General features: G+C 42.9%; 1 protein-coding gene across 2 annotated transcripts in view; it reads right to left on the bottom strand.

Annotated features, from left to right (window-relative positions):
- The window catches only part of LOC128701715 (proton-coupled amino acid transporter-like protein CG1139), a 72,717-nt gene that overhangs the window by 17,845 nt on the left and 40,756 nt on the right, over positions 1-14,116 (bottom strand). For both annotated transcript variants that reach the window (XM_053795582.2, XM_053795583.2), the window contains exons 2-5: positions 9,456-9,645; positions 5,898-6,048; positions 3,853-4,059; positions 2,177-2,278 (exon numbers count right to left, since the gene is read on the bottom strand). In XM_053795582.2, coding sequence (XP_053651557.1) covers positions 2,177-2,278; positions 3,853-4,059; positions 5,898-6,048; positions 9,456-9,645 — 650 coding nt within the window. The remainder of the gene's footprint in view (positions 1-2,176; positions 2,279-3,852; positions 4,060-5,897; positions 6,049-9,455; positions 9,646-14,116) is intronic.

Genomic DNA, 14,116 nt, shown 5'->3' with positions numbered 1-14,116 from the left:
CAAAAAAGGCACAATACCGTGACTGGAACGATACACAAATAACCCGCACATAAAAGAGAGAAGCTTACGACGACGTTTCGGTCCGACTTGGACCATTGACAAAGTCAAAGTGTGACTTTGTCAATGGTCCAAGTCGGACCGAAACGTCGTCGTAAGCTTCCCTCTTTTATGTGCGGGTTATTTGTGTATCTATATGCACTATCTTCACTAGACAGGTTACACTTCCAACACAGAAGCATTTTATTAATTCATTTATTTTTTTAACACGCTGTCTCCCACCGAGGCAGGGTCACCCAAAAAAGAAAAATTTTCACAATCATTCACGCATAATCACTGTCTCTACAAAGGTGCTCAGATAAGACAGCACAGATGTCACTCCAAACAGCCAATATCCCAAAACCCTCCATTAAAGAACTAATCCTAATGCTGAAGTAATCATTAACCCGTAAATGGTCCAAGCAGATCTATGTTCACATGTGTAGTGCTACAAAAGTAGATCTAATTTTTTTTTTACATATTTTCAAATATGGATTTACGGATTTGGAAAAGGCGTATGACAGGGTGGATGTTGCAGGTGTATGGTGTAGGAGGTAGGTTACTGAAAGCAGTGAAGAGTTTTTACGAGGATAGTGAGGCTCAAGTTAGAGTATGTAGGAAAGAGGGAAATTATTTCCCAGTAAAAGTAGGCCTTAGACAAGGATGTGTGATGTCACCGTGGTTGTTTAATATATTTATAGATGGGGTTGTAAGAGAAGTAAATGCGAGGGTCTTGGCAAGAGGCGTGGAGTTAAAAGATAAAGAATCACACATAAAGTGGGAGTTGTCACAGTTGCTCTTTGCTGATGACACTGTGCTCTTGGGAGATTCTGAAGAGAAGTTGCAGAGATTGGTGGATGAATTTGGTAGGGTGTGCAAAAGAAGAAAATTAAAAGTGAATACAGGAAAGAGTAAGGTTATGAGGATAACAAAAAGATTAGGTGATGAAAGATTGGATATCAGATTGGAGGGAGAGGGTATGGAGGAGGTGAATGTATTCAGATATTTGGGAGTGGACGTGTCAGCAGATGGGTCTATGAAAGATGAGGCGAATCAGAATTGATGAGGGGAAAAGGGTGAGTGGTGCACTTAGGAGTCTGTGGAGACAAAGAACTTTGTCCTTGGAGGCAAAGAGGGGAATGTATGAGAGTATAGTTTTACCAACGCTCTTATATGGGTGTGAAGCATGGGTGATGAATGTTGCAGCGAGGAGAAGGCTGGAGGCAGTGGAGATGTCGTGTCTGAGGGCAATGTGTGGTGTGAATATAATGCAGAGAATTCGTAGTTTGGAAGTTAGGAGGAGGTGCGGGATTACCAAAACTATTGTCCAGAGGGCTGAGGAAGGGTTGTTGAGGTGGTTCAGACATGTAGAGAGAATGGAGCAAAACAGAATGACTTCAAGAGTGTATCAGTCTGTAGTGGAAGGAAGGCGGGGTAGGGGTCGGCCTAGGAAAGGTTGGAGGGAAGGGGTAAAGGAGGTTTTGTGTGCGAGGGGCTTGGACTTCCAGCAGGCATGTGTGAGCGTGTTTGATAGGAGTGAATGGAGACAAATGGTTTTTAATACTTGACGTGCTGTTGGAGTGTGAGCAAAGTAACATTTATGAAGGGTTCAGGGAAACCGGCAGGCCGGACTTGAGTCCTGGAGATGGGAAGTACAGTGCCTGCACTCTGAAGGAGGGGTGTTAATGTTGCAGTTTAAAAACTGTAGTGTAAAGCACCCTTCTGGCAAGACAATGATAGTGAAAGTTTTTCTTTTTTGGGCCACCCTGCCTTGGTGGGAATCGGCCAGTGTGATAATAAAATAATTTTCAAATATAACAAAAAAAAAAAGTAGATCAAAGTTTTTTTACACATTTTCAAATGTAAAAAAACAAAAAGAAGATCTACTTTTTTTACAAACTTTCAAATGTTGAAAAAACGTATATATACGTTTGGACCGTTTACGGGTTAAGTCTTATACCTATCCCTTCAGACGTGCAGGTTTATTCTCTTTTATACTGTTGTTTTCATGTGCTTACTCAGGATAACATAAAAACAAACACGCCTTATATCACATAACGGGTAAATAAATCAATTAAACTATAACAAATGTACAATGAATTTAATTACAATTCTTTGATAAAATATTAAGAAGGCTTACCTTAAGAGAACGAATCATAGATATGGCCAATAGAGGTACAAACAGGATGACCATGTAACCATGAATGTCGATGCCGTTGTCTGGGAATTTGCAGTCAATAACCTGTTGAAAAAAAACATTTTTTTTTTTTAGAATATCAACGAATTTACCTTTCTTACCTAGAAATAGATTTGTTTTATGATTATGCAATGAGTGTCTGTTTTAGCTAAATACTACAGTGTCAGCAAGTGCCCAGACTGGGCTCTGGAACTTCCCAGATGTGGGTCTTAAACAGAGCCCTGGAACAAAAGAAGGGTTCAACTCTGCCTGTGGAAAAGAGAGGCACTCAAATATGATCCATAGGTGATGACAGATCCATTACTTAATCAAAAGCCCTGCCATGACATTTGATGAAATAATGTTCTAGGACCATTTAAACAACATAATAGAATATTTTTTTTTTTCAACGAACTGCCGCATCCCACCAAGGCAGGGAAATACTGACAATATACTGTACGTATTAGGTAAAAGGGTATGTGCAACTAATGTGACATTTTATTGTGGCAACGTTTTGCTCTCCAGGAGCTTTGTCAAGCTCCTGGAGAGCGAAACGTTACCACAATAAAATGTCACATTAGTTGTACATGTTATTTTACCTAACATAGTTAAATAAGATAAGCGCTAGGAGGATAAACAGAATATTAACCCTTTTAACTAATCATGGATTCATAAATAAAGCAAGTCTAATTAAATTACCTGAAGTACATTTTAATTTCATTCATACAAATGTTACAGTTGTGGGAGTCATATGAGATGTGATTTGTAAAGAAATAAGAAGGTACAATACTGTGACCGGAACAATACACAAATAACTCAAACATGGGAAAGAAACTTATGACGTTTTGGTCCAGCTAGTTAATGGTCCAAGCTGGACCGGAACGTAAGTTTCTTTCTCTCATTTGTGGATTATTTGTGTAATGTGACGTGAGAGACGGGTAAGGTTCCCAGGTGATGCTGTTATCCACTCGGCCACAAATTCCTCAAAAGCTGGGCAGCCTGGTTCATAAGCCAGGTTTTTTTACAGCCGGGCACATCAGTGAGCCTCAAGCATGGATTTGAGCAAGGATTCAAACAAGGGTTCAAGCAAGGATTCAAGCAAGGATTCATGCAAATATTCAAGCAAGGATTCAAGCATGGATTCATGCAAGGATTCATGCAAGGATTCAAGCATGGATTCAAGCAAGGATTCAGGATAGGAGTCAAGCAAGGATTGAAGCTTGGATTCAAGCTATTTCAATGTGTGTGTGTGTTGTGGTTGTTATATGGGTTAATTTTTAATAAATGCTATTTGAACACAGCTACCAGTAATAAAATGTTGCTACCAGTAACAATATGTAACTACAAGAAGCATAAGGTAACTACCACTAGCACAAAGTAGCTACTTCTAGAAACGCAGCACGGGAATGAATAATGGTGAAGGTGTTACAAGGTAGCTACCACTAGCACGAAGTAGCTACTTCTAGAAACGCATCACGGGAATGAATAATGGTGAAGGTGTTACAAGGTAGCTACCACTAGCACGAAGTAGCTACTTCTAGAAACGCAGCACGGGAATGAATGATAGTGACTGCGCTTCCTTCTTTATATCACCCTACCTTGATGGAAACAGTCAATGTGATAAAAGACTTTAATCTCACCTGTTGAACATTAGCAGCAATAAAGACCACATAAACACAACAGAATCCTAATTGTGTTATGGTAAGAAATGTGTTGAGGACCGTACGTGCAACAGGAGCCATGACACGCAGGGGAGCTGGTCCAGTAGCGAAGGCATGGTAGCCAACATCAGCATAATCCATACCACTGATGCCCAGTCTCTCTTTTAATTCATGGGCGCACTGAACCTATTCAGAAAACAATGGTTTAATATGTATTATTTGTTTAACCCTCAGATACAGTGACCTCTTTTATGCTGATATTCTGTGTAGTGAGATATTCTCGTTAATACAACTGAAAAAGCTCATCCAGTATTAAATAATGCAAGTAAAGGCCTTCATAATACATGATATTAAATTTTTGGATACACTTTTTCAATTACATTTGCAAAAAATTGCACAATATATAACAGCTTTATAAGAGGGCTTATTGCATAATATATTTTAACATGTTGGACATATACAGTATATAAATAAACAATTTAGCCTCTTTACACTTTCCTGGGCTCACTTAAAAGCAAGAATAAATAACCAAAAATATTTTAAATAGTATATAGAATTATTAAAATAAAGCTCTAAACTTGTAGGAATTGAACGTACAACAAAATTCCTATTGTGTATTTTAAAAAACTATTTTGTGCTCTCATATGGCTCTTTTTGTTTAAATACAATGGTTTTCAAGTAGGATTTTATGCATGGTAGTACACTAGTTAACTATAGCAGGAGGCCTGGTCACAGACCGGGCCGCGGGGGCGTTGACCCCCGGAACTCTCTCCAGGTAAACTCCAGGTATAGGTGTTCCCCGATTTACAATGGCGTTACATTCCGACGAACACATCGTAAGTCAACAATATCCTAAGTCAAATATGAATAATATGCTAAATAAATAAGTAAATAAATAACTACTGTCACTGAATAGGTAAATAAACAATAATTACTGTAACTAACTAAATACCAGCATTGAACAGTAAATAAATGAATACAGCCTCTCCTCACTTAGTGACGTACTCATTTACTGACGCCTAGGACTTATGACAGGCTGTCTGACCAGTATTTATACCTAGATAAAGCATACAGCCTCTCCTCACTTAGCGACGTACTCATTTACTGACGCCTAGGACTTATGACAGGCTGTCTGACCAGTATTTATACCTAGATAAAGCATACAGCCTCTCCTCACTTAGCGACGTACTCATTTACTGACGCCTAGGACTTATGACAGGCTGTCTGACCAGTATTTATACCTAGATAAAGCATACAGCCTCTCCTCACTTAACAATGGAGTTCAGTTCCTAAGACCACATCATTAAACGAATTCAAGGCTCAGTGAGGAACATGTATTATAATGCCTAGAGTTTACCTGGAGAGAGTTCCGGGGGTCAACGCCCCCACGGCCCGGTCTGTGACCAGGCCTCCTGGTGGATCAGAGCCTGATCAACCAGCCTGTTACTGCTGGCTGCACGCAAACCAACGTACGAGCCACAGCCCGGCTGGTCAGGTACCGACTTTAGGTGCTTGTCCAGTGCTAGCTTGAAGACTGCCAGGGGTCTATTGGCAGTCTTCAAGCTGGCACTGGTAGAGAGTTTGTGTCAACCATCTTTGATAATGTTTTAATGTCACCTTTGCACTATCTATAACATTTCTGGTATACGTATTTTAAAATGTTTATACAGTAGTGTACATTGAAATAAACAGAATAGAGGAAATCAGCTCTAATATACATTATTTAGGTATGAATACTGGCCAGAGAGCCCATCGTAAGTCCGAGGCATCGGTAAACGAGTATGTCGCTAAGTGAGGAGAGGCTGTAATTGGTTTTGCACCATTGTAATATCAAAATATCTTAAGTTGAACCATCATAAGTCAAGAAGCATCTGTACCTACGTTAGATATTTCCATCAGGATGGTGGGGAAAACTCCTACATGTGAGCACTGACTCTCAGTTTACTTTCTGCTAAGCGTAGCTATTTTCATTAACTTACACTTTTAACAAGGTGTAAACATTGCAGGAAGGTAATACAACGTACCAGCATGTGCATGCAATGGATGCAAATGGCAGATAAAATTGGTACAAGACCCACACCAGTGTAGAGGCCGGAGTTCTTAAGAGCGTCGGGCATGGCTAGAATTCCCGTGCCAATATTTCCTTTTATTAGATGTATCATTGTTTCACAATTTCTGAGGAAATAATAAAAATGATTAACAATACGAAAGTAATAATGGTGCAGTGACGGGGGGGGGGAAGTACAGTGCCTGCAGTGAAGGAGGGGTGGTGGTGGGTAGTACAGTGTCTGCAGTGAAGGAGGGGTGGTGGTGGTGGGCAATACAGTGCCTGCAGTGAAGGAGGGGTGTTGGTGATGGGCAGTACAGTGTCTGCAGTGAAGGAGGGGTGGTGGTGGGTAGTACAGTACCTGCAGTGAAGGAGGGGTGGTGGTGGGTAGTACAGTGTCTGCAGTGAAGGAGGGGTAGTGGTGGTGGGCAATACAGTGTCTGCAGTGAAGGAGGGGTGGTGGTGGTGGGCAGTACAGTGTCTGCAGTGAAGGAGGGGTGGTGGTGGTGGGAAGTACAGTGTCTGCAGTGAAGGAGGGGTGGTGGTGGGTAGTACAGTGTCTGCAGTGAAGGAGGGGTGGTGGTGGTGGGCAATACAGTGTCTGCAGTGAAGGAGGGGTGGTGGTGGTGGGCAGTACAGTGTCTGCAGTGAAGGAGGGGTGGTGGTGGTGGGAAGTACAGTGTCTGCAGTGAAGGAAGGGTGGTGGTGGGTAGTACAGTGTCTGCAGTGAAGGAGGGGTGGTGGTGGGTAGTACAGTGTCTGCAGTGAAGGAGGGGTGGTGGTGGGTAGTACAGTGTCTGCAGTGGAGGATGGGTGGTGGTGGGTAGTACAGTGTCTGCAGTGAAGGAGGGGTGGTGGTGGGTAGTACAGTACCTGCAGTGAAGGAGGGGTGGTGGTGGGTAGTACAGTGTCTGCAGTGAAGGAGGGGTAGTGGTGGTGGGCAATACAGTGTCTGCAGTGAAGGAGGGGTGGTGGTGGTGGGCAGTACAGTGTCTGCAGTGAAGGAGGGGTGGTGGTGGTGGGAAGTACAGTGTCTGCAGTGAAGGAGGGGTGGTGGTGGGTAGTACAGTGTCTGCAGTGAAGGAGGGGTGGTGGTGGTGGGCAATACAGTGTCTGCAGTGAAGGAGGGGTGGTGGTGGTGGGCAGTACAGTGTCTGCAGTGAAGGAGGGGTGGTGGTGGTGGGAAGTACAGTGTCTGCAGTGAAGGAAGGGTGGTGGTGGGTAGTACAGTGTCTGCAGTGAAGGAGGGGTGGTGGTGGGTAGTACAGTGTCTGCAGTGAAGGAGGGGTGGTGGTGGGTAGTACAGTGTCTGCAGTGGAGGATGGGTGGTGGTGGGTAGTACAGTGTCTGCAGTGAAGGAGGGGTGGTGGTGGGTAGTACAGTGTCTGCAGTGAAGGAGGGGTGGTGGTGGGTAGTACAGTGTCTGCAGTGAAGGAGGGGTGGTGGTGGGTAGTACGGTGTCTGCAGTGAAGGAGAGGTGGTGGTGGGCAGTACAGTGTCTGCAGTGAAGGAGGGGGTGGTGGTGGGCAGTACAGTGTCTGCAGTGAAGGAGGGGTGGTGGTGGGCAGTACAGTGTCTGCAGTGAAGGAGGGGTGGTGGTGGGCAGTACAGTGTCTGCAGTGAAGGAGGGGTGGTGGTGGGCAGTACAGTGTCTGCAGTGAAGGAGGGGTGGTGGTGGGCAGTACAGTGTCTGCAGTGAAGGAGGGGTGGTGGTGGGCAGTACAGTGCCTGCAGTGAAGGAGGGGTGGTGGTGGGCAGTACAGTGTCTGCAGTGAAGGAGGGGTGGTGGTGGGCAGTACAGTGCCTGCAGTGAAGGAGGGGTGTTGGTGGGCAGTACAGTGTCTGCAGTGGAGGAGGGGTGGTGGTGGGCAGTACAGTGTCTGCAGTGGAGGAGGGGTGGTGGTGGGTAGTACATTGCCTACAGTGAAGGAGGGGTGGTGGTGGGCAGTACAGTGCCTGCAGTGAAGGAGAGGTGTTGGTGGGCAGTACAGTGTCTGCAGTGGAGGAGGGATGGTGGTGGGCAGTACAGTGCCTGCAGTGAAGGAGGGGTGTTGGTGGGTAGTACATTGCCTACAGTGAAGGAGTGGTGGTGGTGGGCAGTACAGTGCCTGCAGTGAAGGAGGGGTGTTGGTGGGTAGTACATTGCCTACAGTGAAGGAGGGGTGGTGGTGGGCAGTACAGTGCCTGCAGTGAAGGAGGGGTGTTGGTGGGTAGTACATTGCCTACAGTGAAGGAGGGGTGGTGGTGGGCAGTACAGTGCCTGCAGTGAAGGAGGGGTGGTGGTAGGCACTGCAGTACCTACACTGAAGGAGGGGTGGTGGAAGGCACTACAGTACCTATACTGAAGGAGGGGTGGTGGTGGGCACTACAGTACCTAAACTGAAGGAGGGGTGGTGGTGGGCACTACAGTACCTATACTGAAGGAGGGGTGGTGGTGGGCACTACAGTACCTACACTGAAGGAGGGGTGGTGGTGGGCACTACAGTACTTATACTGAAGGAGGGGTGGTGGGCACTACAGTACCTACACTAAAGGAGGGGCAGTGGTGGGCACTACAGTACCTACACTGAAGGAGGGGTGGTGGTGGGCACTACAGTACCTATACTGAAGGAGGGGTGGTGGTGGGCACTACAGTACCTACACTGAAGGAGGGGTGGTGGTGGGCACTACAGTACCTATACTGAAGGAGGGTTGGTGGTGGGCACTACAGTACCTACACTGAAGGAGGGGTGGTGGTGGGCACTACAGTACTTATACTGAAGGAGGGGTGGTGGGCACTACAGTACCTACACTAAAGGAGGGGCAGTGGTGGGCACTACAGTACCTACACTGAAGGAGGGGTGGTGGTGGGCACTACAGTACCTATACTGAAGGAGGGGTGGTGGTGGGCACTACAGTACCTACACTGAAGGAGGGGTGGTGGTGGGCACTACAGTACCTATACTGAAGGAGGGTTGGTGGGCACTACAGTACCTACACTGAAGGAAGGGTGGTGGTAGGCACAGCAGTACCTATACTGAAGGAGGGGTGGTGGTAGGCACAGCAGTACCTACAATGAAGGAGGGGTGGTGGTGGGCACAACAGTACCTACACTGAAGGAGGGGTGGTGGTAGGCACAGCAGTACCTACAATGAAGGAGGGGTGAGGATGCTGCAGGTTAAAGAGGATTTGAAGTGTGTAGATGAATGGTTCAAAGAACCGACATGTTGTTAAATTAGACACATGTGCAACTCTTGGGTATAAAGATACCCAAGAGTTGCACATGTGTCTAATGTAACAGGATTTGAAGTGTGATGTCTGTACACTTTTGCAAAGACTAATTGAATAAATGATGATGGATGTGTTTAATTCTTTAGGTTACTCTATCTCAGTGATTAGTAAGTTTATCCAGGCACAGCTACACATAAATACAATTGTCATACATACTGTAAATTACCCTCCAGGATAACCCAAAAAAGTTGGACAAAGTGACTTATTTCCATTAACCCAAAAAAGTGTGTTGAAAATAGATGGTCGGTGTGTTGAAAAAACTTACGTAGTCTGTTGATGGGCATCATCAATATGGTGGCCGGATGCAGTAAGTCCCGAGTCATCATCCACATTATCCACATCTGGTCTGTGGTCATCATACCTTTGGGAAACTTGGGTCTTCGCTCGTTCCAGGTCAGGGTCAGGGTTGGGGGCTGTCAACAGCGGACGTGTCTCCAGGGCTCCCCCAGGCATCCCTGAATAGAGAAAATTGCTGGTTTAACTTTTAAGGTTTAAACAATAAGATATTACAAGAACCCCAATGGAATAAAATCACTTTGTCTAACTTTATTGGGTTATCGTAGTTAATTTACACACGTGTGTGTAAGTACATGAAAGTGCTCAGGTATTTTTCCTATTACAGAATCACTGTGGTATTTTTTATATACAGTGGACCCCTGGTTTACGATATTATTTCATTCCAGAAGTATGTTCAGGTGCCATTACTGAACGAATTTGTTCCCATAAGGAATATTGTGAATTAGATTAGTCCATTTCAGACCCCCAAACATACACGTACAAACGCACTTACATAAATACACTTACATAATTGGTCGCATTGGGAGCTGATCGTAAACCGGGGGTCCACTGTATTTGCAATCACACGATTATTGTGATTTCTTCTATATGTTACTGTGTATGATTTATGTAACTGTACGTATTTGTGTAGCTATCTAAATAAGCTTACTAACTGTAGAAATAACAATACTGCGGAGTATTATTATTGCATTCATGGGGGTGACTGCAGTGCCTAAAGGGGTCGTACAACCCATGGGGGAGAAAAAGAAAGCAATTAGGTTCAATCCAAGGAAAGGCAGGATAGGCCAAGTTCCTTGGATCAAGAACCCCTTGCAGGCAACAATTATAACAGATACAATACCTCTTAAAAGGCCAAAAGTAAAGTTCAGTATCTTAACCCTTTCAGGGTCCAAGGCCCAAATCTGGAGTCACGCACCAGTGTCCAAGAATTTTAAAAAAAAAAATTTGTTATTTTTTCTTATGAAATCGTAGAGAATCTTTTTGTGAAGGTAATAAAACAAAAAGTACGAAATTTGGTGGAAAATTGACGAAATTATGCTCTCGCGAATTTTGATGTGTCAGCGATATTTACGAATCGGCGATTTTGCCGACTTTGACTCCCATTTTAGGCCAATTGCATTATTCCAATCAACCAAATTCTTAGCTATTTCACTAGTATTACTTCTATTCTATCGATTGAGCACAAGAAATCGCCAAGTCAACTGTTTCAACTACAAAATAAAGTGATGGGAAATTGTTAATTTGGCCAATTTAACACAAAGTTCAAAATATTCCAATTTCAAAATAGGGTCCAGAATAAACAATGTAGGTATTCCTGGAACTAAACTAACATTTCCTCTGTTCATTAGTTATGTTTTGAGGCTTTACAAATAAATTCCATTTTGATTTTTTATTCACATAATGAATTTTTATTCACACCAAAAAATAGAAGATTTACTGTGATGCAATACTGTAATAATTGTATAAATATCATCACCATATTTGTGAATGTATATTAGACCCACCAGCTGACGTGTATTAGACGTATGAGGTCGTTTGTTTACTCTTGAATATCGGCAAAAATTTAACATTTCTGCTACTTTGAGCTCAGTTTCAAGCCATTTCCAGTGCTAAAACCAATCAAAATCATCTCTATTTCTGTAATATGTCTTCCATTCTATCAAATGAGACCAAGAAATCGCAAATACAACTATAAAAAACATACGAAAAAACACTGCAAAGTTGCTGTTTTAATCGAAAAATCATGATTTAATTTTTTTTCTCTCATTATACACAGTGTGCTGCAGGATCTGTTTTATGTGGTGCACACATACCACATAGATGTATTCTCTCATATCTAGGCCCAAATGTACCACTCACAGTTTATAAGAGTGAGCTGAGCTCATGGCGTAGATCTACGGTTTGGACCCTGAACGTAAAGCCGTAGATCTACGGGACGGACCCTGAAAGGGTTAATGAGGAAATATTAATTACAGCCTCTCCTCACATAACAACAGATTTCCATTCCTAAGACCACGTTAGTAAACAAATTCATCGCTAAGTGAGGAGCATATTACAGTGGACCCCCACATAACGATCACCTCCGAATACGACCAATTATGTAAGTGTATTTATGTAAGTGTGTTTGTACGTGTATGTTTGGGGGTTTGAAATGGACTAATCTACTTCACAATATTCCTTATGGGAACAAATTCAGTCAGTACTGGCACCTGAACATACTTCTGGAGTGAAAAAATATCGTTAACCTGGGGTCCACTGTATAATGGTAGCGGGTTTGTGTCAACCATCTTTAGATATTGTAGATGAATGGTTCACAGAACCGACACGTTGACAAATTAGACCCATATGCAACTCTTGGGTATCTTAAGGAAACATTTCGCTACACAGTGGCTTCATCAGTTCATACACAGGAGAAACGTTTTGCCACACAGTGGCGAAACGTTTCCTTAATAAAGATGCCCAAGAGTTGCATATGTGTCTAATTTATCATCTTTAGATATTGTTTTTATGTCACTTTTGCACCATTTATAACAGTTCTGGTATACTTTTAAATGTTTATACAGTAGCGTACTGTATACTGTAATAAACAGAATAGAGGAAATCAGTTGTAGAAGTATATTACGTGTGGGTGGGGTCGCCCGGCTGGCTACCATACCTGCCACACCTGACTTCTTACAATAAATACAACTCACCTCACCCTACATTAAGACTACAAATATTTTAAGTTAAGTAGTGAGTGTACTGTGTGTATATTTTACTTTGTATTGCTTTTAATGTCTAGTTCTATTGCTAACTTAATATATGTTAGTGTAAACTTGTTATCTGGCATTTATAAGTGGAAAAAATGGCATTCTGCTTTCCGGTGATGTCTGCTTCTGGCGATAGCCTGAGACCTAACCTGCAATATAAGTGGGGCCTTACTGTATACGTACATCATTTAGGTACGAATACTGGTTGGAGAGCCCGTCGTAAGTCTGAGTTGTCGGTAGACGAGTAGTACATGTACATTGCAAAGTGAGGAGAGACTGTTTATCTGACCAGCCGGGCTGTGGCTCGTACGTTGGTTTGCGTGCAGCCAGCAGTAACAGTCTGGTTGATCAGGCTCTGATCCACCTGGAGGCCTGGTCACAGACCAGGCTGCGGGGGCGTTGACCCCCGAAACTCTATCCAGGTAAATTCCAGGAGAGAGTTCCGGGGGTGGATCAGAGCCTGATCAACCAGGCTGTTACTGCTGGCTGCACGCAATCCAACGTACGAGCCACAGCCCGGCTGCTCAGGTACCAACTTTAGATGCTTGTCAAGTGCCAGCTTGAAGACTGCCAGGGGTCTATTGGTAATCCCCCTTATGTATGCTGGGAGGCAGTTGAACAGTCTCTGGCCCCTGACACATTGTATTGTCTCTTAATGTGCTAGTGACACCCCTGCTCTTCACTGGGGGAATGTTGCATCGTCTGTATTGTAATCATGGAAACCATTACCCTTCTAGAGTGTCATTCATGGTAGTGACCCAGCCATGGGGACAGGGTGCTAATGGGGTTAAAGATCTTCCCACAAAAAATGAAATACCAATACAGTGGACTCTCGCTTAACGATCACCTCCCAATGCGACCAATTATGTAAGTGTATTTATGTAAGTGCATTTGTACGTGTATGTTTGGGGGTCTGAAATGGACTAATCTAATTCACAATATTCCTTATGGGAACAAATTCGGTCAGTACTGGCACCTGAACTTACTTCTGGAATGAAAAAAATATCGTTAACTGGGGGGTCCACTGTATTTTTTTTAATTAATGGCTAATTTTCATTTTATTATATAAAGCAGTGACCACTAAAACATGACACAGAAATGTCACATACATACAGAAAGTCATGTTTTTAACAATGATTTCATTGACTTTTTCTGTGATCTATGAGTTTTAGACCTCCCCCCCCTCCCCCCCAATTAAAAGCCCAGCTATTGTTTCATTGAACATTATGGAAAATACTTACAATTCTTTAACATACAATATACTTCCTTAATTCCTGTGTTCTTGTATAAGATTCACTGACTTGTTTTGAGAAATAATTCATGAACAATTTAAGGCACCAAAATTTAGCAGTAGTCTGAAAAATGTTCAAACTTTTCGATCGATATTTAGAGTCGAGAATAATGCTCTCGAAGTGAAGTATTATTATACCTTTGATGGGTCTCCAGAGTTCTCTTCCTTTCTAAGGTTGGTCGTGGGAAAACTTTATTATATTCCGGCGGAACAAAAAAAAGATAAATGTAGATGTATAATGCAATCCTTTACTGTTGACGTTTTGCCCACACACACAGTGGACTTTATCAAGTTACATATATATGTATGATGAAGGTGTGTATGATGTATGTATAATGTATGCATGATATGTGGATGTATGATGTAGGTATGTATGATGTATGTATAATGTATGCATATGTGGATGTATGATGTAGGTATGTATGATGTATGTATAATGTATGCATATGTGGATGTATGATGTAGGTATGTATGATGTATGCATGATATGTGGATGTATGATGTAGGTATGTATGATGTATGTATGAAGTATGTATGTATGATGTAGGTATGCATGATGTATGTATGATGTAGGTATGCATATATGAT

This window comes from Cherax quadricarinatus, chromosome 96 (assembly GCF_038502225.1).
Source record: "Cherax quadricarinatus isolate ZL_2023a chromosome 96, ASM3850222v1, whole genome shotgun sequence".
Taxonomy (NCBI): Eukaryota; Metazoa; Arthropoda; class Malacostraca; order Decapoda; family Parastacidae; genus Cherax; species Cherax quadricarinatus.
Note: the sequence above shows the minus strand (reverse complement) of the source record. Positions and strands in the feature narration are given on the sequence as shown.